Source organism: Mesoplodon mirus (genome assembly GCF_964341445.2).
Source record: "Mesoplodon mirus genome assembly, chromosome: 12".
NCBI classification, from domain to species: domain Eukaryota; kingdom Metazoa; phylum Chordata; class Mammalia; order Artiodactyla; family Ziphiidae; genus Mesoplodon; species Mesoplodon mirus.
Window position 1 is genome coordinate 57,555,950 of NC_138988.1, and position 27,186 is coordinate 57,583,135.

At 40.5% G+C, this 27,186-nt stretch overlaps 1 protein-coding gene across 1 annotated transcript in view; it reads left to right on the plus strand.

Annotated features, from left to right (window-relative positions):
* The window catches only part of NEK10 (NIMA related kinase 10), a 319,052-nt gene that overhangs the window by 152,526 nt on the left and 139,340 nt on the right, over positions 1-27,186 (plus strand). The window contains 2 exon segments of the mRNA XM_082637719.1: positions 24,988-25,117; positions 25,657-25,727. Of these exon segments, the coding sequence (XP_082493845.1) occupies positions 24,988-25,117; positions 25,657-25,727 (201 nt within the window).

Below are 27,186 nucleotides of genomic sequence, written 5' to 3' on the forward strand. Positions count from 1 at the left end.
TTGCCGGTTACAGTAATCTTAGTTGCAGGTTTTTCTCCTTCATCACTTTAATTATGTCCTGCCACTCCCTTCTGGCTTGTAGAGTTTCTGCTGAGAGATCAGCTGTCATCCTGATGGGGATTCCCTTGTGTGTTATTTGTTGTTTTTCCCTTGCTGCTTTTAATATGATTTCTTTGTGTTTAATTTTTGACAGTTTGATTAATATGTGTCTTGGCATATTTCTCCTTGGATTTATTCTATATGGGACTCTCTGTGCCTCCTGGACTTGATTAACTATTTCCTTTCCTATATTAGGGAAGTTTTCAACTATAATCTCTTCAAGTATTTTCTCAGTCCCTTTCTTTTTCTCTTCTTCTTCTGGAACCTCTATAATTCGAATGTTGGTGCATTTAATGTTGTCCCAGAAGTCTCTGAGACTGTCCTCTGTTCTTTTCATTCTTTTTTCTTTATTTTGCTCTGCATCAGTTATTTCCACTATTTTATCTTCCACCTCACTTATCCGTTCTTCTGCCTCAGTTATTCTTCTATTGATCCCATCTAGAGTACTTTTCATTTCATTTATTGTGTTTTTAATTGATGCTTGATTCATCTTTAGTTCTTCTAGGTCCTTGTTAACTGTTTCTTGCATTTTGTCTATTCTATTTCCAAGATTTTGGATCTTGGAAATAGAATCTTGGATCATGTTTACTATCATTATTCTGAATTCTTTTTCAGGTAGACTGCCTATTACCTCTTTATTTGTTAGGTCTGGTGGGTTTTTATCTTGCTCCTTCTCCTGCTGTGTGTTTTTCTGTCTTCTCATTTTGCTTATGTTACTGTGTTTGGGGTCTCCTTTTTGCAGGCTGCAGGTTCGTAGTTTCCATTTTTTTTGGTGTCTGTCCCCAGTGGCTATGATTGGTTTAGTGGGTTGTGTAATCTTCCTGGTGGAGGGGACTAGTGCCTATGTTCTGGTGGATGAGCCTGGATCTTGTCTTTCTGGTGGGTAGGTCCACGTCTGGTGGTGTGTTTTGGGGTATCTGCGGACCTTTTATGCTTTTAGGCAGCCTCTCTGCTAATGGGTGGCATTGTGTTCCTGTCTTGCTACTTGTTTGTCATAGGGTTGTCCAGCACTGTAGCTTGCTGGTCTTTGAGTGAAGCTGTGTGCTGGTGTTGAGATGAAGATCTCTGGAAGATTTTCGCTGTTTGATAGTATGTGGAGCTGGGAGTTCTCTTGTGGACCAGTGTCCTGAAGTTGGCTCTCCCACCTCAGAGGCACAGCACTGACTCCTGGCTCCTCAATTTGGGATGATTTGTTGTCTATTCTTGTATTCCACAGATGCAGGGTATATCTAGTTGATTGTGGAGCTTTAATCCACTGCTTCTGAGGCTGCTGGGAGAGATTTCCCTTTCTCTTCTTTGTTCTCACAGCTCCCGGGTCTCAGTTTTGGATTTGGCCCCGCCTCTGCGTGTAGGTCACCGGAGGGCGTCTGTTCTTCGCTCAGACAGGACAGGGTTAAAGGAGCAGCCGCTTCAGGGACTCTGGCTCATTCAGGCCGGGGGAGGGGAGGGAGCGGCAAGGTGTGCGGGGCAAGCCTGCAGCGTCAGAGGCCGGCGTGATGTTGCACCAGCCCGAGGCACGCCGTGCGTTCTCCCAGGGAAGCGTTCCCTGGATCCCGGGACCCCGGCTGTGACGGGCTGCACAGGCTCCCGGAAGGGCGGCGTGGACAGTGACCTGCACTCGCACACAGGCTTCTTGGCAGTAGCAGCAGCTGCAGCGTCCCACTCCCGTCTCTGAGCTCCGCGCTTTTAGCCGCGACTCGCGCCCTTCTGTGGAGTTCCTTTAAGCAGCGCTCTTAATCCCCTCTCCTCGCGCACCAGGAAACCAAAAGGGAAGAAAAAGTCTCTTGCCTCTTTGGCAGCTCCAGAGTTTTCCCGGACTCCCTCCTGGCTAGCTGTGGCACACCAGCCCCCTTCAGGCTGAGTTCTCCCCACCAGCCCCCGTCCTCTCCCTGCGCTCTGACCGAAGCCCGAGCCTCAGCTTCCAGCACTGCCCGCCCCAGCGGGCAAGCAGACAAGCCTCTCGGGCTGGTTAGTGCCGGTCGGCACCGATCCTCTGTGCGGGAATCTCTCCGCTTTGCCCTACCCAGGTACGTGGAGATTTTCTTGCCTTTTGGGAGGTCTGAGGTCTTCTGCCAGCATTCAGTAGGTGTTCTGTAGGAGTTGTTCCACGTGTAGCTGTATTTCTGGTGTATCTGTGGGGAGGAAGGTGATCTCCGCATCTTACCCTTCCGCCATCTTCCCCGGAAGTCCGCCATTGTCACCTTTTAAATAAGAACCACCAGTGAACCATGAAAAGTCACCTTTACCCAAGGATTTTCTGTAGGTCATTTCAAGGAGTCAGGAGGTGGTCCATCAGCGTTAAACAGTCATAAGGGAATTCATCAGTGATGGAGGGATAAAAAGTAGCCAGGTTTAGGTTATTACAATGTAAAAGAATTATGTGAGGGACAGGTAACAAAAAGACTTCATAGGAGGTGAGGTGGATTAATGAGAAGTGTTGGGCATGATGAGAATTCTGAAGGGATTCTGCTGAATGAGGTACAAAAATGGTTAAAGGGTATACTATAATTTTTTCTGTAGCCTTCACCAAAAGAGCAGTAGCTGTAATGGCTCTAAAGCAAGGCAGGTATCCCTGTGCCACAGGGTCCAGTTGCTGACTATAATATGCTATGGGTTGATGGTGGTCCCCATGTTTTTGGGTCAGTACTGCAAGGGCATTACCTTCCTTTTCATATACAAAAGGAAAAGGGGAATCTGATAATTGGGATGCCCAAGAGCAGGTGGGTTCATCAAACTCTCTTTTAAGGCCTTGAAAGCTATGTCATCCGGTTCTTCCCATAAAATTGAGTTCAGCTTGTTATTGTTGAGAGGTTTGGCCATAAGAGAGAAATTTGGAATCCAGTTTTGGTGATCACCAACTAGCCTGAGAAAACCTCGAAGTTGGTGCTTAGTTTTGGGTTCGAGGAAATTTAGGCATCATGAAGTCTATCTGGATCTGGGTGTAGCCCCTGTTCTAAGCTGCCCTAAAAGTGGAACCTGGGTTTGGGCAAACTGCAATGTTTTTTTGGTGACCTTATGTCCCCTTAAGGCTAAAATCTGTAGCAAGTGAAATCTGTCTTCCTGTGAGGAGGCTTGAGAAGGAAAACAAAGAAGCAAGTCATCTACATACAGCAACAAAGTAGAAACTCTAGGGAATTTTATATCACTCAGATCAGCCTTCAGGATTTGTGAGAAATAAGAAGGACTCAGCAAAATCCTGAAGTACTACTGCCCAGGTGAATTATTTTCTTCCCAAGTGAAGGCAAAAGGGTGTTGGCCAGCTTCATCATCTAGAATACTAAAGAAGGTACTGCATAAACCAATTTCAGTAAAGAACTGACTTCCAGTTTGAATGGATGTTAGTAATGTACCAGGATTAGGAACAACAGGGTACCCAGAGATAACAATGTTGTGTATTGCTCAGAGGTGTTACTGACCAGGGTTCTTGGCCTCCTTAATCCATAGAAATTGATAAAAGACCAGATGAGAAATTCAGGTAAGCTTTATTGGGACTCATGCTGCAGCAAGAGGGAGCAAAAACAAGTAATAGGGTCACTTGCTCGCTCCCTAAGCTGGGGGGGCCGAGGGGGGAGCTGGTCCCTTAAATGGAGTAAGCCTAGCGGGAGATACATGGGTCAGACTGGAGGGGTGGCTCAGGTGGTCTGCCCCCACTTGGTGGTGCTGTGTGCAGGGATCATGCAGAGGACCTGCTTTTGCTCCTGACACCTCAGAAGTGGCAATTGGGTTTTTGGTCTTTTTGTATCTTGTTGTTCATAATTTGCACCAACTGCACATGTAAGCAGTTATTTTTAGTCCCTTAGAGTTTCTTTGTATTTTGTTGCTCAAGGAGACTAGCAGACCTTTGCCCAGGTGTAAGCACTGCAGCAAAGGGTCCCAAGACCCAGGTCCCACCCTATTTCAGAGGTTCTGGACAAACCTCCACCCTCAGCCCTTAAGTTTTCTTACCAGTAAAATAGCAGTGTTATAGGGACAAGGGATAATGAGGCTTTGAGCCTTGTAATTTTCTATTATGGGTTTTATGCCTTGAAGTGCTTCTTTACTTATAGGATATTGATTAATTATTGGAAGAAGTTTTGAGGGTTTTTTTTAAACATCTTTATTAGAGTATAATTACCTTACAGTGTTTTGTTAGTTTCTGCTGTATAACAAAGTGAATCAGCTATATGCATACATATATCTGCATATCCCCTCCCTCTTGCGTCTCCCTCCCACCCTACTTATCCCACCCATCTATGTGGTCGCAGAGCACCGAGCTGATCCCCCTGTGCCATGCAGCTGCTTCCCACTAGCTAGCTATTTTACATTTGGTCAGGTATATATGTCCATGCCACTCTCTCAATTCGTCCAAGCTTACCCTTCCCACTCCCCGTGTCCTCAATTCTATTCTTTATGTCTGCATCTTAATTCCTGTTCTTCACCTAAGTTTATCAGAACCATTTTTTTTTTAGATTCCATATATATGTGTTAACATACGGTATTTGTTTTTCTCTTTCTGATTTATTTCACTCTGTATAACAGACTCTAGGTCCATCCACCTCACTACAAATAACTCAATTTCATTTCTTTTTATGGCTGAGTAATAATCCATTGTATATATGTGCCACATCTTCTTTATCCATTCATCTATTGATGGACACACTTAGGTTGCTTCCATGTCCTGGCTATTGTAAATAGTGCTGAATGAACATTGTGGTACATGACTCTTTTTGAATTATGGTTTTCTCAGTGTATATGCCCAGTAGTGGGCTTGCTGGGTCATATGGTAGATATATTTTCAGGGTTTTTTTTCTGATGTTTTTTGTTTATTTTGCAGTATGAGGGCCTCTCACTGTTGTGGCCTCTCCCATTGCGGAGCAACAGGCTCCAGGCATGCAGGCTCAGTGGCCATGGATCACAGGCCCAGCCACTCCTCAGCACGTGGGATCTTCCCGGACAAGGATATGAACCCACGTCCCCTTCATCGGCAGGTGGACTCTCAACCACTGTGCCACCAGGGAAGCCCTATTTTCAGTCTTTTAAGGAACGTACATACTGTTCTCCATAGTGGCTGTACCAAATTATGTTCCAACCAGCAGTGCAGGAGGGTTCCCTTTTCTCCACAACCTCTCCAGCATTTATTGTTTGTAGATTTTTTTGATGATGGCCATTCTGACTGGTGTGAGGTGATACCTCGTTGTAGTTGATTTGCATTTCTCTAATGATGAGTGATGTTGAGCATCTTTTCATTTGTTTGTTGGTAATCTGTATATCTTTTTGGAGAAATGTCTATTTAGGTCTTCTGCCCATTTTTGGATTGGGTTTTTGTTTTTTTGATATTGAGCTGCATGAGCTGCTTGTAAATTTTGGAGATTAATACTTTGTCAGTTGCTTCATTTGCAAATATTTTCTCCCATTCTGAGGGTAGTCTTTTTTTCTTGTTTATAGTTTCCTTTGCTGTGCAAAAGCTTTTAAGTTTCATTAGGTCCAATTTGTTTATTTTTGGTTTTATTTCCTTTTCTTTAGGAGGTGGATCAAAAAGGATCTTGCTGTGATTTATGTCATACAGTGTTCTGCCTATGTTTTCCTCTAAAAGTTTTATAGTGTCTGGCCTTACATTTAGGTCTTAAATCCATTTTGAGTTTATTTTTGTGTATGGTGTTAGGAAGTGTCCTAATTTCATTCTTTTACATGTAGCTGTCCAGTTTTCCCAGCACCACTTATTGAAGAGGCTCTCTTTTCTCCATTGTATACTCTTGCCTCTTTATCAAAGATAAAGTTACCATATGTGCAGGGGTTTATGTCTGGGCTTTCTATCCTGTTCCATTGATCTATATTTCTATTTTTGTGCCAGTACCATACTGTCTTGATTACTGTAGCTTTGTAGTATAGTCTGAAGTCAGGAAGCCTGATTCCTCCAGCTCTGTTTTTCTTTCTCAAGATTGTTTTGGCTACTCAGGGTCTTTTGTGTTTCCATACAAATTGTGAAATTCTTTGTTCTAGTTCTGGGGAAAATTCCATTTGTAGTTTGATAGGGATTGCATTGAATCTATAGATTGCTTTGGGTAGTAGAGTCACTTTCACAATGTTGATCCTTCTAATCCAAGAACATGGTATATCTCTCCATCTATTTGTATCATCTTTAATTTCTTTCATCAGTGTCTTATAGTTTTCTGCATACAGATCTTTTGTCTCCTTAGGTAGGTTTAGTCCTAGATATTTTATTCTTTTTGTTGCAGTGGTAAATGGGAGTGTTTCCTTAATTTCTCCTTCAAATTCTTCATCATTAGAATATAGGAATGCAAGAGATTTCTGTACATTAATTTTGTATCCTGCTACTTTACCAAATTCATTGATTAGCTCTAGTAGTTTTCTGGTAGCATCTTTAGGATTCTCTATGTATAGTATCATGTCATCTGCAAACAAGGACAGTTTTAGTTCTTCTTTTCTGATTTAGACTCCTTTTATTTCTTTTTCTTCTCTGATTGCTGTGGCCAAAACTTCCAAAACTATGTTGAATAAGAGTGGTGAGAGTGGACAACCTTGTCTTGTTCCTGATCTTAGAGGAAATGGTTTCAGTTTTTCATCATTTAGAACCATGTTGGCTTTGGGTTTCTCATATATGGGCTTTATTATGTTGAGGTAGAGTCCCTCAATGCCTACTTTCTGGAGAGTTTTTATCATAAATAGGTGTTGAATTTTGTCGAAAGCTTTCTCTGCATCTATTGAGATGATCATATGGTTTTTATCCTTCAGTTTGTTAATATGGTGTATCACATTGATTGATTTGCATATATTGAAGAATCGTTGCATTCCTGGGATAAGCCCCACTTGATCATGATGTATGATCCTTTTAATGTGCTGTTGGATTCTGTTTGCTAGTATTTTGTTGAGGATTTTTGCATCTATGTTCATCAGTGAGATTGGCCTGTAGTTTTCTTTCTTTGTGACATCTTTGTCTGGTTTTGGTATCAGGGTGATGGTGGCCTCGTAGAATGAGTTTGGGAGTGTTCCTTCCTCTGATATTGTTTGGAAGAGTTTGAGAAGGATAGACATTAGCTCTTCTCCAAATGTCTGATAGAATTCGCCTGTGAAGCCATCTGGTCCTGGGCTTTTGTTTGTTGGAAAATTTTTAATCACAGTTTCAATTTCAGTGTTTGTGATTGGTCTGTTTATATTTTCTATTTCTTCCAGGTTCAGTCTCAGAAGGTTGCGCTTTTCTAAGAATTTGTCCATTTCTTCCAGGTTGTCCATTTTATTGGCATATAGTTGCTGTAGTAATCTCTCAGGATCCTTTGTATTTCTGTAGTGTCAGTTGTTACTTCTCCTTTTTCATTTCTAATTCTGTTGATTTGAATCTTCTCCCTTTTTTTCTTGATGAGTCTGGCTAATGGTTTATCAATTTTGTTTATCTTCTCAAAGAACAAGGTTTTAGTTTTATTGATCTTTGCTATTGTTTGTTTCATTTCTTTTTCATTTATTTCTGATCGGATCTTTATGATTTCTTTCCTTCTGATAAATTTAGGGTTTTTTTATTCTTCTTTTTCTAATTCCTTTAGCTGTAAGGTTAGTTTGTTTATTTGAGATTTTTCTTGTTTCTTGAGGTAAGATCATATTGCTATAAACTTCCCTCTTAGAACTGCTTTTCCTGCATCCCAAAGGTTTTGGGTCATCATGTTTTCATTGTCATTTATTTCTAAGTATCTCTCAATTTCCTCTTTGATTTCTTCAGTGATTTCATTGTTATTTAGTAGTGTATTGTTTAGCTCCCATGTGTTTGTATTTTTTACAGTCTTTTTCCTATAATTGATATCTAGTCTCATAGGATTGTTGTCAGAAAAAGATAATTAATGTGATTTCAATTTTCTTAAATTTTCCAAGACCTGATTTGTGACCCAAGATATGATCTGTCCTGGAGAATCTTCCATAAGCACTTGAAAAGAAAGTGTATTCTGTTGTTTTTAGATGGAATGTCCTATAAATATCAATTAAGTCCCTCTTGTTTAGTGTGTCACTTAAAGCTTGTGTTTCCTTATTTATTTTCCTTTTGGTTGATCTGTCCATTGGTGAAAGCATAGTGTTTCAGTCCCCTGCTATGATTGTGTTACTGTCGATTTCTCCTCTTATGACTGTTAGCATTTGCCTTATGTATTGAGGTGCTCTTATGTTGGGTGCATAAATATTTGCAATTGTTTTATCTTCTTCTTGGATTTATCCCTTGATCACTATGTAGTGTCCTTCTTTGTCTCTTATAAGAGTCTTTATGTTAAAGTCTATTTTGTCTGATATGAGAATTGCTACTCCAGCTTTCTTTTGATTTCCATTTGCATGGAATATCTTTTTCCATCCCCTCACTTTCAGTCTGTATGTGTCCCTAGGTCTGAAGTGGGTCTCTTGTCGACAGCATATGTATGGGTTTTGTTTTTGTACCCATTCAGTGAGCCTGTCTGTTTTGATTGTAGCATTTAATCTATTTACATTTAAGGTAGTTATCAATATGTTCCTGTTACCATTTTCTTAATTGCTTTGGGTTTGTTATTGTAGGTCTTCCTTCTCTGTGTTTCCTGCCTAGAGAAAAAGTCCTGTAGCATTTGTTGTAAAGCTGGTCTGGTGGTGCTGAATTCTTTTAACTTTTGCTTATCTGTAAAGGTTTTAAATTATCCATTGAGTCTGAATGAGATCCTTGCTGGGTAGAGTAATCTTGGTTATAGGTTTTTCCCTTTCATCACTTTAAATATATTCTGCCACTCCCTTCTGGCTTGCAGAGTTTCTGCTGAAAAATCAGCTGTCAACCTTATGGGGATTCCCTTGTATGTTATTTGTAGCTTTTCCCTTGATGCTTTTAATATTTTTTCTTTGTATTTAATTTTTGATAGCTGTGTGGTACTCTCTGTACTTCTTGGACCTGATTGACCATTTCCTTTCCCATGTTAAGGAAGTTTTCGACTATAATCTCTTCAAATATTTTCTCAGATACTTTCTTTTTCTTTTCTTCTTCCTGGACCCCTACAATTCAAATATTTGTGCATTTGACATTGTCCCAGAAGTCTCTGAGACTGTCCTCAATTCTTTTCATTCTTTTTTCTTTATTCTGCTCCCTGGAAATTATTTCCCCCATTTTATCTTCCAGCTCACTTATCTGTTCTTCTGCCTCAGTTATTCTGTTATTGATTCCTTCTAGAGTATTTTTAATTTCAGTAATTGTGTTGTTCATCACTGTTTGTTTGCCCTTTAGTTCTTCTAGATCCTTGTTAAATGTTTCCTCTATTTTCTCCATTCTGTTTCCGAGATTTTGGATAATCTTTACTATCATTACTCTGAGTTCTTTTTCAGGTAGGTTCCCTCTTTTGTCTTCATTTTTCTAGTCTTGAAGGTTTTTACCTTGTTCCTTCATCTGTAACAAATTTATTTGTCGTTTCTTTTTTTTTTTTTTTTTGGTTTTTTTTTTGGATGGGTGGTGCTGTATTCCTGTCTTACTGGTTGTTTGGCCTGAGACATCCAGCAGTGGAGTTTGCAGACAGTTTGATAGAGCTGGGTCTTGGTGCTGAGATGAGAACCTCCAGGAGGCCTCACTCTGACTGATATTCCCTGAGATCTGAGGTTCTCTCTTTCTCCAATGGTTTGGACTTGGAGCTCCCACCACAGGAGCTCTGGCCCAACCTCTGGCCTGGGAACCAAGATTCCACAAGCTTTGTGGCACAGTAAAAGAGAAAAAAAAAAGGAAGAAAGAAAGAAGAAAAGGAGCAGTACAATATCAAAGAATAAAAAAATAAATAAAATTAGAAAGATAAAAAATATATTAGGAAAATTAAAACTCTAATTGAAACAAATATACCAAGTTAAGATAAAACCACAACAGAAAAATGAAAAAAAAAAAGCGGGGGATGGGGTGGGGGAACAAGCCAAAAGGAGAGATCACTAACAAAATATAAAGAATAAAATAAAATAGAAAAAAACATTTATTAGGAAAAATAAAAATATAAAAGAATCAACAACAATGAATCAAGAAGGTAAAACAGAACCCCAATCTAAAGGAGAAAAAAAGAAAAAAAGCCCTGACTATGGGGGCGGAATTTAGGCAGGGGATGGAACTTAGGCAGGGGCATGGGTTTGGGTGGGCTGGGGCAACATTCAAGCATGGGGCAGGCCCTCTGCTTAGGACCTCCGCAAAAGGGGAGAGGCAGCAAGTCAAAAGGTGGGCCTCTGGAGTGTGGGGTTCCAGAGTTTGGAGGTGGGGCCCTGAGTGAGGCTTTGTGGATTGGGTTTAGGCCCAGCTCGTTGGAGGGGGTCTCCAAGTGTAGAGGTAGGGCTCTGAGTAGGGATGCAGGGGTGACGCTTGGGCTCTGCACTCTAGGAGGGAGGCTCCAAGGGCAGAGGATTAGGCCCGGGAGCCCAACAGGCTCCCCAGTGCCTAAGTGGACAGGGAAAGCACTGGCTCCATTCCCTTCTGTTCCTTCACACCCCTCCCCCACTGTCTCCCCCAGGGTCTCCCCCATCACAGCTGGATCCCTAACCATGGGTGGGTCCCACTGGGTGTAGGAACTCCTCCCCTCCCCCAGCCACCCCTCAGGACTGTGGGTCCTGGAGCTCTGACCTTTACTTTTGCTCCCCCTTCCCGCCCTCCCACTCCCTCAGGACCTGCAGGGCTGGAGGGGACCTCGGTGAACAAAGGATCAGGCCCAGGACCTCAACAGGTTCCTGGGGGTCCAAGTGGGCAGGGGAAATCTAGCCACACTCTCTTTTGATCCTCTGCCCTCCAATGGTTCCCCAACTTTCCCGTTTGGGTGTGGGATCCCTTCCCCTCCCCCAGCCACCCCTCAGGGGCGCCAATCTCGTCCTGCCTCCACTTCTCCTCCCCCTTCACTCCCCCCATGCCCCATGTCCTACCCGGTCGCTGGGGGTTCCTCCCGTCCCCTTAGGTGTCCGTGGTCCCCCACCGGTGCCTGGTAGGTGCCCTAGTTCAAGGGATCTGTTTGAATGTTGACGGGAGGTGGAGACAAATGATCAGTATTTCCAGAACCTGCTCTAGTACCATAAGAGATGGAACAAATAAAAGATGTAGAGGGGTCATTTAATTCACCTGGAGAGTTACTTTGATGACTACTGTCCATTTATAGCACTATTTCCCCCTTTTAGGAGAAAGAAATTCCAGCATGTTACTTCTCTAAGAATTCTAGGCCTAATAAATGTGTAGGAGTGGAGGAACTAAGGAGAAAAGGGTGTGTATCTTTCAAAGGGCCTAAACAAAAGGGAATAGGTTCAGAGACAGGAACCTCTTGAGGTTCATTATGAGTTAGGAAAGACAGGGCCAGGCCCAAGGACAGCCTCCTCATGCTAGGCATTAGGCAGAAGGCAAAGCCACCTCCTTATTTTGCACTTAATGAGGCATGGAGGAATGGTATCTAAAACAGCAACTTTGTAGTATCTGGGCAAGAAACTCTGACCATGAAAACCGCAGAGCACGTGCAATCAAAATGCACAGGTTGCTGATTACCCTGTACGACATTCCACGTGTGGTGCTCGACTAGTAAGGGATGGTTTAAGGGAAAACAGCTCTTGTATGGTGGCTTCAGGAGACAAATGTGCAGGACTGCCTAATGCCTGTACACGAGGAGGCTGTCCTTGGGCCCAGCCCTGTCTTTCCTGCTTCAATTAGAGATCCTACTATTTGAAGTGTTTTAGTACTCCAAGGCAGGGGCTGCTTCATAGTAGTGGGGTTCAGCACCAAGAGTGTGGCTCTAGTGTCAGCCTGAGAGATTCATCCCCAATCTGGAAAAATGTTTCCAGAATCTGGAAAAATGTTTCCCCAATGTGGAAAAATGTTTCTCCAAGTCAATTAAGGAGAAGAATTGGGAAGAGGCCCTATAGTTCCTCACAGCCCCATCACTGAGAATTGGGAGGATGATGGAAAGGCTGGTTAGAGGGCTGAAGACACCTAAAGTGTAGATTTGTAACAATCATTTTTCCAATGTCCTGGCTGTTTGTGATAGTAGCAAAAACCAGAAGGGTTTTGGTTTCATTTAGAAGCCTTCAGTTGCTAGAGTGGAAGAGTAAGAATTTTGGCGACCTTCCTTGAAGGTGACCCATTTGAGTACAAGAGGGCTGGTTTGCCATTAACTAAATCTGGAGTGGACATAGTTTCTCATTCCATCCTGGTCCTTTTTACTAAAAGGGAAAAGTCCCTGTTTAGCCCATTAATAAACATAGATTTAAAAGCTACTAGGGTAGAATCATCATCTGAAGGAAGACCAGAATTTTCTTTAGAAACAGTCTGAAGTTTATTATAATAGTCATAAACAGGTTCATTAGATTTTTGTGTTCAAGCCTGAATTTTGTTCTGATCAACAGGCTTTGGAAAAGCCCTAGAAATTGCTTATTGAAGTCACCTAGTAATTGCCTAAGCATGATCATATAATAAGTTTGGGGGCTAGGCTCCCAGTTGTAATTCTAGAGACCTTTCAGGACTTTCCCAATTGGCAATTTTCATACAATACTGGGCCTGGCCTTTACCAACAAGCACATGAACTAGGTGAAATAAATCAGGGAAACCAGGTTGATAAGTCTGAATGACTATATTAAATCCCTTAGCAAATCTGTATAGATCTTTAGTTACTTTGGGAAAATCCTTGACTATGGCTCTCAGCTTCAGTCAAGGGAATATAAGAAATTAAAGGTTTAGCCTCTGGATTCTCAGAAGGCTTGATATAAAAGGGACCATTTCTGCTAACTTCAGAGGAAAAATGAGAGGGGAGAGTTTCAGAGAAAAGGGAAGTTTGGTGAGAGAATTAGTATTGTTGCCAAAACCTGGCTTCTGTCCACCAGTGCCAAATAGAGACGCTGAGACAGAGTTTGAAGAAGTAGAAAAGAGTGTCTTTATTGCTTTGCCAGGCAAAGGAGGCCATAGTAGGCTAACACCCTCAAGACTGTGCCCCTCTTCCTGGGAAATAGGAAGGGGTCTTATAGTTTCAGGGTGGAAAATAGGGCTGTAGGTAAGGATCGGGGCTGATGACGTCTTGCATTTTTCTTTCCTCGTGGAGACACTGAGATCATCAGGGCTGGCATCAGGTGGTTCTGGTGGTCCTTGAAGTTATTGTTCCATGACCTTCTTTCTAGAATGAAGAATGCTCACAAAGGAAAGGAGTGTTAGGGAGTGTTATCTTGGAGAAGTGAACACCAGGTGCACAGTACAACTTTAACTGGAAGGCAGTCATTTTCAGAGTGCAATTAAACAAGAAAGAGGTGGGGGGGAAAGCAGAAAGAATAAGGGCTTAACAAGAGCTAACAACCTGGGGGGTGTCTCATCTAGTTTCTGTTACAGCAGTGTGGGGGGACTGAAGGTCTAGAGGAGGCATGTGAAGCATAGAACACAGAGAGACAGGATGTCATCAGAGGGAGACAAAGGAGCTGAGGGAGAGGAACCTCAGACTCTGGGAGCCATTTTATCTTTTTATCATTTGTTTGCCTTAGTTAATCTTAAAATCTTATTTTACCAAGAGGCAATTCGAGACTCTTGATAACATTGGGAAGCCTCAAAATACCAGTTAAATCCAGCATTCCACTTAGTTCTGGAAATTTTTGAGCTACTGTAGTCCAATCTGGATTTAAGGAAATTAGGTTTGAGGATTTCAAAATTCCCCATAATGGCCATTGACGTTCTAAATTGCCTTTGGTCAGGTCAGTCCATTTAGTTAGAAATGTGCATGAGGAAGGGCCATGGTTTTTAAACATAAAATTGGCCAGAGTCCCTATGGGGGAGACATCTTCAAAATACTTAGATAACTGGAATCCCATTTCTTAGAGGTTTTTCCTCTAGAGTAAAGAACAATTTTCAAACAGCTTAAACAGTTTACAGCACAAGTAGTTTAATTTAAACAGCTTGCAAGGTAATCCCAGCTGGTCCTAAGGAGGAGCCTGACTGAGGCTTTTGTTTTAGGCAGTCTCCACAGACATCCAAAGGAATAGGCTGAAGGCTGAAAAACCCCAGCACCGTTTCAGAGAAACAACCCCTGTTCCCAAAGGAATAGGTTGAAAATCCTGGCCTGTTTCAGTGAAATAGTTGAATCTCAAAATCAGACCCAAGTGCCAAACAAGTACTCACAGAACAGGGCCTTGACCAAAAAGATGAAACCTTTAAAGAGATCCTAAATAAAGCCTGGAGAGCTTCAAATGCAAAGAAGGCCTGAGCTTGGATCCAGGAGAAAGATGTACTTTCAACCTCCAAGGTTGGTGAGACAGGCAGTGAGTAACAGTGGGCTCAATTGAGGGTACCACAGCTGTTTGCTCACCATCCTTACAGCTGTCAGGAGGCTTCTCTGATCCCTATATGGGCCACCAAAATGTTTACCTGAAACAAAAAGACTTAGTTTTTTTGCCAGCAAAGATGGGTTTATTTGGGATCAGCAGGGAATTGCTGTTTGAGGTCTGCAGACATAGCAAGCTACATGCAGGTCTCTACACGAAAAGGGAAGGAGAACACTTCATAGTGTTGCCGACCTCTCAGCTTCTGTGCACCAATGCTGAACAGAAATATGGAGACAGAGATTTTAGAGGATAAGAGAGATGGCTTTATTCCTTTGCCAGGCAAAGGGGAAAACACATCAGGCTAGTGCCTCAAGAACTGTGGCCCCTTCCCTGGGGAAGTGGAGAGGATTTATAGGTGGGGTTCGCAGTCTGGGGTATATGATAAGGATCAAAGTAGTGAAGGTCTTGCATTTTTCTTCTTCTTACATTATTTCAAAATAGTCATGGCTGGCGTCAGGCAGCCCAGTAATTGGGTCCATTTATCTCTGGTTTATCCGCCTGCGACTTTCTTTCTGAAAAGCTACAGGGGTGATTTGTAACAAAGGAGTGCAGAGAATGTAAACACCAGGAGCAGGATGTAATTTACATAGAGTTAGGGAGTGATAGGTTAGCTTTGTGAAGTACAAATCTATTTACAGACACTACAGATCAGTAACAGTTAAAATAAAACTATGAGTGATTAACTCTTTCAGGCTTGTTTCTTCTCTAGCCTGTTCACTGTTCCCTTTATTTTCCTTGTTCTCAGGAGAGGGGAAAAAACCTCACCTCTATTTTTATTGCAACAATAGGGAGGAAAAGGAAGTCAGGAGACTGCAGGAAACAAAGAGTCCAGGGCTTGTCATTGGCTGAATCCTGGCCAGGAAAGGAGTCTTTCTTCTTCCTGTTGGGCTCTGCTGTCATCAGAGGGTGTGAGAACCCCCACTTTGGTCTCCTGACTCTATTTATATTAGGTTTCTCTTTATTAATTTTTACGATTCTCATTGCTGAAAATAAAGAAAAAAATTCCATTAAGAACACTCATAATCCTACTAATCCTGAGGTGGGGAACAAACTCACAGAAGACAACTTGGTATCCCAATATCAAATCCTTTCTTATGCAAACCACACACACACACACACACACACACACACACACTGATGTTAACGAATGCTTTCCTGTACCTTCAGTTTTAATATCTGAATTACATTTTATTGTCTGGATAAATCATAATTTATTCAACCAGCCCTCTTTTTTTTTTTTTTTTTTTTTTTTTTGCTGTACGCGGGCCTCTCACTGTTGTGGCCTCTCCCGTTGCGGAGCACAGGCTCCGGACGCACAGGCTCAGCGGCCATGGCTCACGGGCCCAGCCGCTCCGCGGCATATGGGATCCTCCCAGACCGGGGCACGAACCCGTATCCCCTGCATCGGCAGGTGGACTCTCAACCACTGCGCCACCAGGGAGGCCCCAGCCCTCTTTTTTTAAGACATTCAAATTCCAGTTTCTCCCTAATTCATATAACACAGGGCATATATAATCGGCTAAAAATTAACTTGAAATAAGAAAGCAAAAGAATTTTTAACAGCAAAATAATTATCAATATATGGAAAATCCAATGACTGGGAATATTCATTGGTGATCAATTTCTCATTTTCTAAAGAAATTTTCATTTTCACCAGATTTTTTTCTTGACCACTAAATTAAAAATAGCTAGGTAGAAGTTCCTATGCCTTTATATATATCTGTGTCAGAGTTTGAACTAGGTCAGTCTTAACTTGAATGCTTTTTGTCTAGGTCATTTCTAACCAAATTGTTGGCCACTGGCAAGGTAGTCACGCATATGGCACTTCCCCAATTAACAAGGCCTCTTCTCATATCTGTTCATATACAGTTAACAAAAGCTGTGTATGCTCTTGTCATATGAGTAAAATTATGTTTCCTTAGTTGCTGCTATCACCTACCTAGTGACATATATTTTCAAGTTTTGTACTGTTGACTGAAAAAAATACACAACCTAAAAGTTGAGAATTATGTTTTGCTTGGTGCACAAAACTGAGGACTTCAGCCTGGAAGACAGCCTCTCAGATATTTCTGAGCAACTGCTCCCAAGAGGTAAGGGAGGAGCCAGGATATATAGGGGTTTTTGCAAAATAGTCGGAACATCAAAGATTACTGTTAATAAAAGAAAACCAGACATCTCAAGTTAAGGAATTTAGTGCTTGTCTAGGTATGGGAAGAACAAGAGTCTGAACTTACTGAAATCATTCCTTTAATATACACCTTAGCTATCTTGGGCCAGTGTCCTGTTCTTTCCCAGCCTGGGTCCCCTCAGGGCTCACCCTAGGGGTCAGTGGTAGTGGCGGAGGGCTTAATGGCCTCAGCATCCTTTGTTTGCTGATACGACAGGCAACATTTTTTATTCACAGTACTAATGAATGAATGGCAAATAATCTGTGTTTTGATGGAATCCGGTGTTTATCACAACTCCCCTCTGCTGCCACATAGATGGGGAATAGCAGAGCAAGCCTGGCGGAAGACACGGATGGTTGAAGGGGCATCAGGAGATTAGTGAAATGGGAAATCAGTGTGTGCAGAGGCTTCTGTGGAGAGGGTGTTTGACCGAGTAAGGTTTGGATTAATGGCAAGAGGGAGGAGTTTGAACTTCACCTTTACACTAGCGACTCTGCTCCCTACTTCAGAAGAGAACTTCCACAGGCTTTGCTTTCATGTCCTCCCAGCTGCCTGCCCCATGCCCCTGAATGGCCTGCACTCCTGCAGCCCTAGAGGGGACCATTTTCTCCAGACAAGCCCTCTCAATTCTGCATCATTAATTTCTCTGCCTCCAGTGACTCATTCCTAGCAATTGACTAGCATACTGACATTTTTTTCCCATCTTAAAAAACAAAAACTCATATTCTTCCCTTTCTTTTCCCGCTACTGACCCACTTTTCTCTGTTCTTTCAAAACAAAACTCTCTGAAAGAGAAGCATATAGTAGGTGCTTAGTAAATAATTGTTCAGTGAATCAACAAATGAAAACACTTTTAAGGGAGTAAGCCTTTTGTGATAATCCAGGTGTGAGCCGATTTAAGCCTGCTCTTAATGAGAATAAAAAAGAAAGGGGATGCGGGGGAAGGAAGTATATTGAAAATCTCCATAACTTCCTCTCAATTTTGTTGTAAACCTAAAAGTGCTCTAAAAAATTAAGTCTTTAAAAAAGAGGAGGTAGTATATAAACTTCAAAGGAAAAATTAAAAATCTTTGATGACATGTTGTATACAGTTGATTCTTGAACAACACAGGTTTGATCTATGAGAGTTTTTTTCAGAGACATGAGTTTTTCACTAGTTTTTTTCACTTCACTACTGGAGTTTTTACTCCAGTACTACACGACATGGTTGGTTGAACCTGAGTGTGCGGAACTGCGGGTACCGAGGACCAACTATAAATTAAATATGGATTTTCAACTGCATGGAGAGTCGTACTGATCTCGGAGAGACAGCAATGAGTAGTCCTGAAGAGACATCTTAGTTCTCTGCCCAGGAATTGAACCTGGGTAGCCTGGATGAAAACCAGGAACCCTAGCCGCTAGTTCACCAGGGGCTAGTGGCTAGAGGCAAAATTCTCCTGTCTCTTACCCCCATTGAAAGCAAGAATGTTTCAAGGAGGCAAAAACTGTAAAAACAGGTACAAAGTTTATTATTAGAGACACAGCACAATGTATGCGAGAGCACACAAAGAAACAGTTTATTTTACTTAAGTCAGAAGCTAGGCAGAAATACACACCCAGAGAGAAGGGGTGTGGGAGTCCTCTCTAATGAGGAGGAGCACAGAAAAGAGGTGATTTAAATCCTGTATATAGGACAGTCCTTCTGGGTCTTTGTTTACCTTTGGCTAATTATCTTGTTTCTTTTTCCACACCTGACCAGTCCTAGGACCCTCCCCAAGATGCATGTGCAACTTTTTGTTGAGATGGATCCCACCACAGAGGCCTGTGGGTGTATGTCCACATTTATTATGGGGTGGCGCCCCCTCCCTTTTTGACCCCCAAGGAGCCTTCCTTTGCATGTGCAGACAGGAAGTTTTCTTTGACCTCAGGAGTGGTCATCTTATCTATTTAGTTCAGCAGAGCTCAGCTTCTGCCACTAGCTTTGTCCTTGGAGTGTCTGGGTGAGAACAAAGCTTCAGTTTTACTCCACTTGACAGACACCAGTCGTCTGGCCCAGGGGCCCATCTGTCTCCTACCTCAGTACCCCTAAACCTTGCATTGTTCAAGGGTCAACTGTATATGTAACATAGGAGAGGAAATAGCCTGTAATTTTAGCATTCTATGTTTGATAATAAGATTAATTGGTGGCACAATGGATGGATATACTTGATAGAAGTGATTTGTTTTCTTGCTTCAAATATTTTCATTTTCAATTTATCATATACCTTTTCTTCTAAGAATAAAAACCCTATCATCTTAATATTACAGATACTTGTTGACCAGGTAATCTTTTATTTCTCCTTAGACTCCTCTTGGTTTTGGCAATTTCTCAGATTTTTCTTGTTTTTAATGACCTTGGAAGTTTTGAGAATTATTGGTTAAGAATTTCATAGAATTTCCTCAATTGGGATTTGTCTGATATTTTTCTAATAATTAGACTGGAATATGTTTGGGGAGGAAGATCACAGGTGTAAACTGCCATTCTCTTATCTTATCATGGGTACATACTATCAATATGACTTAACACTGTTGATGTTAATCTTGATCAGCTGGCTGGAGATAGTGTTTATCAGGTCTCTCTACTGTAAAGTTACTGTTTTTTTTTTCTTTCTATAAGGTACTTTTTGAAAGAAAGTCACTACATGCACCCCAAACTTAAGGAGTAGGGAGTTATGCTTCATCTCTTTAAGGTGGAGTCTCCACATAAATTATTTGTCATTTTTCAAGAGATTTGTCTATTGCCTCCTGTTTATTTATTCGGTTTTTTAAAATTTATATCAGTATGGACTCACAGATAATTATTTTATACCCTGGGTTAAAATCTAATAAAAATTTCAGCGGGCCACTCCCAAATTGTGTCCCACTCCCAAATTCATACGTTAACACCCTAAACCCCAATATGATGTTATTTGGAGATTGTTGCCTTTGGAAAGTTAAGTAGATTTAGATGAGGTCATGAAGGCAGGGGCCTCATGATGGGATTAGTGGTCTTATAAGAAGAGACATCAGAAACTCTGCTCAATCTCTCTCTCTCTCTTTCTCTGCCATGTGAGGACGCAGCAACCATCTGTAGGCCAGGAAGAAGGCCCTCACTGGGGGACAGAATTAGCCAGCACCTTGCTCTTGGGTTTCCCAGCTTCCTGAATTGTGAGAAATAAATTCCTGTTTATTTCTGTTTAAGCCACCCCGTTATTGGTATTTTATTATGGCAGCCCAAGCTGACTAATACAATACTTTATTTTGTTGTTCAAACCTTTCTACATTTGGCCATTGGGAGCTGGTTGACTTGTCTTCCATATCCCTCTGGCATACCCCCATCATTGTGCTTTGTTTTTCTTTAGACTAACTTTCTGGAACTATAAGATGCTCCAGGTTCATTTAGTATATTTCTTGCCCCAGTCCTATTATCAGTCATTTCTCCAATGGTCCTAATTCTTTTTATTGGAGAATGGTGTTAAAAACCAAGATCTGGTGCTAAGTGTGCTCATTGCTACTAGGAAGTCATCAATTCTAGGCCTTTTCATCTGACAGAACAAGGATATATATGTGCATAGTAACCTGTGTATATTCACATAACTATAAATATTTTCATATGTAACCATCTATATTAATATTAAGCTAAACATGGGTTTATACTGTTGTCTCCAACTCTAATCTGTTACCTCCTTTTAGAGTGCCCCTACTCCTTCCCTTGCTTATCTGTAACCTTTCTTCCACTCCAATAGTGAGAAACCTGGCTTCTGCCATCTGCCACTCATTTACTTAATTGTTGAATTCTGGTATACATGTATAGCAGTATCAAAATTGTTAATCTTTACCCTTATGGGAAACAACTTTATTAACTAGAGTATAGTCCTCATCTTTTGCCTGTCATCTTACTGCCTCTAAAATATGGAATGCATCACATATTTGCATGTCATCCTTGTGCTGAGGTCATGCTAATTTTCACGTGTCATTCTAATTTTAAGTACATGTGCTGACAAAATGAGCACAATAATCAAACTTTTAACAAAAATGACAACATGACCACTGTAGGAAAGAAGAATATACTGTCTACACTCAGAACCTTTTAACATATCATTTCATTTCATTTACTTTGTAAATGTACTTTGTTGCATTTAAAGGAAAGAAGTCCCCCCTCCCAACTTACATAAACCATCATCGTATTGAATTATTTGTGAAATAGCAAAATGTTCATATTTTAAACTGTTTTGAAAAGCATCTAGATTCAATACTTTCTGTGTTTACCTCAATAATGAGTAAATAAGAATCTTTGGCAATTAGCAACCTAATTGTTCACATCAGTGAGGGACTACTAATGGAATTTAAAAATCTAAACAGTTTGTCTTTTTAAAAAATTATATTAAGCATCCTCCCTTCCTCATCTTTCTTCAACATTGTTTTCATTATCAGTTTGTAAATTTATGCCTTTTTAAAACAGAGGTAGTATTTAGATAAACTTTCCTCCAGCCCCCTCTCAAAGGCTGCTGATTATGAGCTATGCTGACTTATTTATTAACATATAGTAGTAAGTAAAGAATGTCCTTGCCATCTACCTAACTATACTATCCCTGGCTTCACTTAAAATTTTTTCCAGCTTTATTGAGGTATTATTGGCAATTAAAAATTGTATATGTTTGAGTTTTACAATGTGATGTTTTGATATTTGTATACATTGTGAAATGATTATACAACCAAGCTAATTAATATATCTATTACTTCAAAAGATTCAATTATCACATTACTTGTGATGTACTCTTAGCAAATTTCAAGTATACAATACATTATTATTAAATATAGTCACCATGTACGTTAGGTCAGCAATAATAAAAATGATAATATTTTAATTGAAGTACAACTTATAATGGCTGTAATGTATTACACATTTAATTGCATATGTTTAATCTTTACCAGAAAAGCCCTTATTTTTATTAAATATCATATAAATTATGCTCTACTTTACCATTAAAATATTTTAGATGACCAAATCACATAGGAATATCCAGTTTTTAAAATACAGAGTAATATTTTTGATTGGGAAAGAGAAAACCCATTTTATTTTATTTATTTATTTATTTTTGCAGTACGCGGGCCCCTCACTGTTGTGGCCTCTCCCGTTGCGGAGCACAGGCTCCGGACACGCAGGCTCAGTGGCCATGGCTCATGGCCCTAGCCGCTCCACGGCATGTGGGATCTTCCCGGACTGTGGCACGAACCCGTGTCCCCTGCATAGGCAGGTGGACTCTCAGCCATTGCGCCACCAGGGAAGCCCGAGAAAACCCATTTTAGTGTGTGTGTGTGTGTGTGTGTGTGTGTGTCTGTCTGTCTGTACTATTTAACTTCTTTCTCTTAAGTGAGCATTGTTAGCTGTAACTCTGTATTTCTTTAAATGTGGCTGGGCTCACCTTAAGTGGAGAAATTGGAAATTATTACAAGACAGTGAATTATTTTTCAATGCTTTTCTAAACAATAATCACCAAAATAAGTAGTGATTGAATCATTACTTTAGCCATATTTCCCAAAGGCTGGGTTCTTTTTAAAGATGAAAAACACATGAATAGGTTTTTTTTCATAGAACCTGCTGCCATAAAAAAAATACCACAGCCTGGGTGGCTTAAACAACAGAAATTTATTTGAAGGCTGAAATCCAAGATCAAGATGTTGGCAGGTTTGGTTTCCTCTGAGGCCTCTTCTTGGCTTGCAAATGCCAGCCCCGCCTTCTTCGTGCCTCTTCCCGTGGTCGTTCCTCGCACACTCCTGGTGTCTCTTCCTCTTCTAATACAGACACCAGTCATACTGGATTAGGGCCACCCCAAAGGCAGCTCTGATCAGCTCAAGCAGGCCTTATCTGTATATACGGTTACATTCTGAGGTACTGGGGGTTGGGACTCAACACATGAATTTTGGGGGGACACAATTTAGACCATAACAGAACATTTTGTGTGGCTTTTGGAAATCAGACTCTGTCTTGTGTTTGCCATTGCTTTTAATTGTAATTATGAAACTCTTATCTTACAGAATATTTGAAGTTGGAGCCCAGAAGCAAAGTGATAGTTGGCAACTGTGTTGTCTTTTATTGCCCTTTCTTGTTCTCTTCCAGAGAAGTGATTCTCTGTCTTTTTCAGGGAGGCATGGACAGCTTTGAGAATCTGAAGAAAGCTGTCATGTCAGTTAACTTTGACTAAGGACCTCAAAACTTAGTGGATTGTTACAATAACCTTTTTCTTCTTCTCAATATACTGTGCGCTGGCAAATTGTGGGCTGGTTTGAGCTGGGATTGCTTATCTGTGTTGTCTGGGCTCACCTGTGCATTGTGGTCACCTGGTTTTCAAAGGCTTCACTGATGGATGTGGTGGTACAGTGGCCATAGGTAGGAGTGCTGGAGGTAACTGAGCCATGTGATGCTCATCATCCAGTAGACAAACCTGGGCTCAATCACCTGCTTGTGATCGTAGAGTTTTCAAGAGCAGGAAGAGAGAGAAAGCCACAAAGAGTAAGTGCTTTTCCATTCTCTCCTTGCATCACTTTTCCTGATGTCTTCTTGGCCAAAGCAAGTTATATGGTTAAGCCCAGATTCAAGGGGTACAAAATAGACTCCATCTTTTATTGGGAGGAGCGGCACAGCCATACTGCAAAGGGGCATGCCTGTGGTGATGAAAGGAGTGTGTGGTCTCTAGTGAGATGAAGGAAGAGATGGAATGATGAGAAAAATAAACTAAGTAAATTCTACTCTTACAAGAGTTTTCCTCTACACTGAGTAGTTATCTTTTGAGGAAAAATGAAGGCTGTCCTCCAGAGAAGTACAGACACTGGCTGTTGAGAGTGAAATCACACAGGAAACAGGAAATGGAAAAGAGATCTTAGGGGGCAATGGGTGGAGCACTCACAGCAGCTGCTTCATGAGCTTTTGGAAATATGAAACAAATCTTCTGAGTTCTCAGTAGATTAAAACATGAGCCATTTGTGTGGAGCCAAGGACATTTTTTTGTTGAAGACATTTTTTTCCTTTTATGGCATTTTTAAATGTGAGCAGTTGATCGAGTGACAACAGGGGACACTTTTATACACTTAGGACCAGTAGAGCCCTGGAAATTTCACCTCGGATTCCCCCATTGCCATATTATTGAACTCAAAGACAGTACCTATGAAAATGCTTAACTGAGAGATCTTGAAATCACACTTCCTCTGTAAATACATAATGTAAATCTCAAACCAGGAATCATTCTCCATAATCTCACAAGAATTGCAATCCTTGGTTATTCTTAACAGCCAATACTTACTCTGTACTGATGCCAATTTATGAGTTTCTTTATATCTTAATCCACTGCCCAAGTTAACCATTAATTCCTACTCCAATAATTTAGAGGGTTGGACACAGTCCTAAATACATACTTTAGAACTGAATCATCAAACTACTTAATTTAGGGTGTGTGTGTGTGCTAAACGCTTTTAACACTTTGCTGAGTTTCAGTCTACAAATATGAGAGAGGAAACTTCTATCAGTTCAAAATATCCAAGGGAACTACCCACCCCTCCACATTAAAAAAAATGTCAAACCCATAAACCCTCACAGCTTAACTTCATTTAAAAGCTGACAGCATCCTTATTCGGACTAGATATGATATTTCAGAAGAGATGAACGTGATGGAAGTTGTCATTTTCTGCAACACATATTTAAATAAATATGGTCTTGCTTCCTACTTTATAAGCTAGCATTGAATAGCAAAAGGATGTCAGTTTTGCTCATAATAATGCTGCATAACAACTCACCATGAAATCTCAGTGGCATTCAACAATAAGCATTTATTGTCAGACTCACAGGTCTATGGGTCTCCTGGGCTGGGTCTCCTTCAGGCTGCAGGTTTATGTGTGCAGATCTGCTCCATGTGTCTTGTGCTGGGCCTAGGCTGAGCTATCCTAGCTACCCGGGATACGATATTCTTTTGGACAGAAGCTCCTGTAAGGACAAATGGAAGTACTCAACACCTGTTAAGACTGAGGCCCTGATCTGTTGCACTGCCACTTCCACATTCCACTGGCCAACACAACAAAAACAAAGGCAGGAGTGGGTAGCAAACACTGCCCTCCAAGAGGAAGGAGTGGGATATTCAAAATCTCCAGAATAGTGAGAACTGGGGCCACTCATTCCGTCTGCCATGGAGGGGTAGTTGTTTCTGGAAGTAAAAGGACATTTAATAGGAGTTGTTTATTGACATTTATTGCTGAAATTAGAATTGCTTTGTTGTGCTTCTTGATTCACCTGAGTCTGAGAGAATTCAAAGATACATTTTAATATGTTTACTTGAAATGGTGATCGAGTTTCCATTTTTTTCTTATATCTCCAACTATAGCTTGAAAATTGAACTTTTTTCTGTACTGACTTCTCCCTTTTTCATTGTGCATTAACATCCTTATTTTAATTCAGCCCTGAGGTGCTGAAGAGTGAGCCGTATGGGGAGAAGGCTGATGTCTGGGCAGCAGGCTGCATCCTTTATCAGATGGTGACTCTGAATCCTCCCTTCTACAGCACAAACATGCTCTCCCTGGCCACAAAAGTAAGCAACCTTGGAAGACAAAAGGGCCAAAAACACCATTCCTTTTCTTCTTAAATGGAACATTTGTGATTTTAATAAAACTGTCACTTAAAAGCAGTCATTGTTTTATTAACCACATGATCCAATTTATTTTTCCTCCTTTCTTCTAGATCTACATCATGTGCTATGGCACATTTCCCCTTATAATTGTCTTCAATTTATCATAGAAAATTATAAAAATAAATATATCAAACTGCTTTTGGTCTTTTATTCTTAATTGTGGTTTCAACTGCCCTCAATCTAGCATATTGTATTATCCTACACATCATTTATTATGAATCTGAGGTTAACTTTAACTCAGCTTGAAGAATACAATTCTATGCTCAAGAACTGTTTAATTAATGCTAATTTTTAATTTGCTGGGATATTTTTGTTTCTGATGAAAATGTGTGCATGAAATTATGATGCTTGTTAAGTAACTCGTGTCGTGGCCAAGTATCACCACTCAAAGGCACCTGTGGCTCCTTTACTTCCATGACTCTAGTCTGTTTGTTTTGCAGATAGTGGAGGCGGTATATGAACCAGTGCCAGAAGGCATCTATTCTGAAAAGGTGACCACTATCATCAGCAGGTAATTAGTCTCATAACTTCAAACCTATAGGGATTATCAAGAAATACCTCATATCTATGCAAATTCACTATGTAAATATTAAGAGGAAGAGGAAGGGCTCTCAAATAATCCAAAGCTAGAAAAATGTTTGTTCATCACCAGTCACAGGGACCATTTGGAAGCCAACCAAGTGTCCAAGAGGAAGTAGTACATTCACTTGAAATATTATGCAACCATTAGATTGATTATTCAGAAGGCTTTATATCAACCTGTAAAATAAGTATGATCTACTAAATAGACAATTCTCCAAAGAAGGTATACAGATGGTCAAGAGGCACATGAAAAGATGTTCAACATCACTAATTATTAGAGAAATGCAAATCAAAACTATGAGGTAATCACCTCACACCGGTTAGAATGGCCATCATCAAAAAATCTACAAACCATAAATGCTGGAACGGGTGTGGAGAAAAGGGAACCTCATACACTGTTGGTGGGAATGTAAATTGATACAGCCACTATGGAGAACAGTATGGAAGTTCCTTTAAAAACTAAAAATAGAACTACCATATGATCCAGCAATCCCACTCCTGGGTATATATCCAGAGAAAACCATAATTTGAAAGGGTACATGCACCCCAATATTCACTGCAGCACTATTTACAATAGCCAGGACATGGAAGCAACCTAAATGTCTATTGACAGAGGAATGGATAAAGATGTGGTACATATATACCATGGAATATTACTCAGCCATGAAAAAGAAGGAAATAATGCCATTTGCAGCAACATGGATGGACCTAGAGATTGTCATAATGAGTGAAGTAAGTCAGACAGAGAAAGACAAATATCATATGATAGCGCTTATATGTGGAATCTAAAAAAGTGGTACACATGAACCTGTTTACAAAACAGAAATTGAGTTACAGATGTAGAAAACAAACTTATGGTTACCAAGGGTGAAAGGGAGGGGTGATAACTTGGGAGATTGGGATTGATATATACACACTACTATATATAAAATATAATAAATAAAAACCTATTGTATAGCATAGGGAACTTTATTCAGTGCTCTGTAATGACCTATATGGAAATGAAGTCTGGAGGAGAGTGGATATAGGTACATGTATGGTTGATTCACTTTGCTGTATAGCAGAAACTAATGCAACATTGTAAATCAACTATATGCCAATAAAAAATTAATTAAAAATATTTTAATTAAAAAATAAAAACAAACAAAAAAACAAGTATGATCTGAAACTAAGTAAAACAAACAAAATGTACAGGTATTTATAAGTATGAAAAAAACATAAAATGTGCATGAATATGGAAAAGACTAGACAAGAACATATGAAACTGAAAAAGGCCATGTTAGATGATAAAATTGCAAGCATTTTTTCCTTTTTATTTTTAAGAAATATGTTAATTTTTCAAAGAAAGTCAGAAAGAAGTGCTCCATATATCCATATAGTAGGAGTTT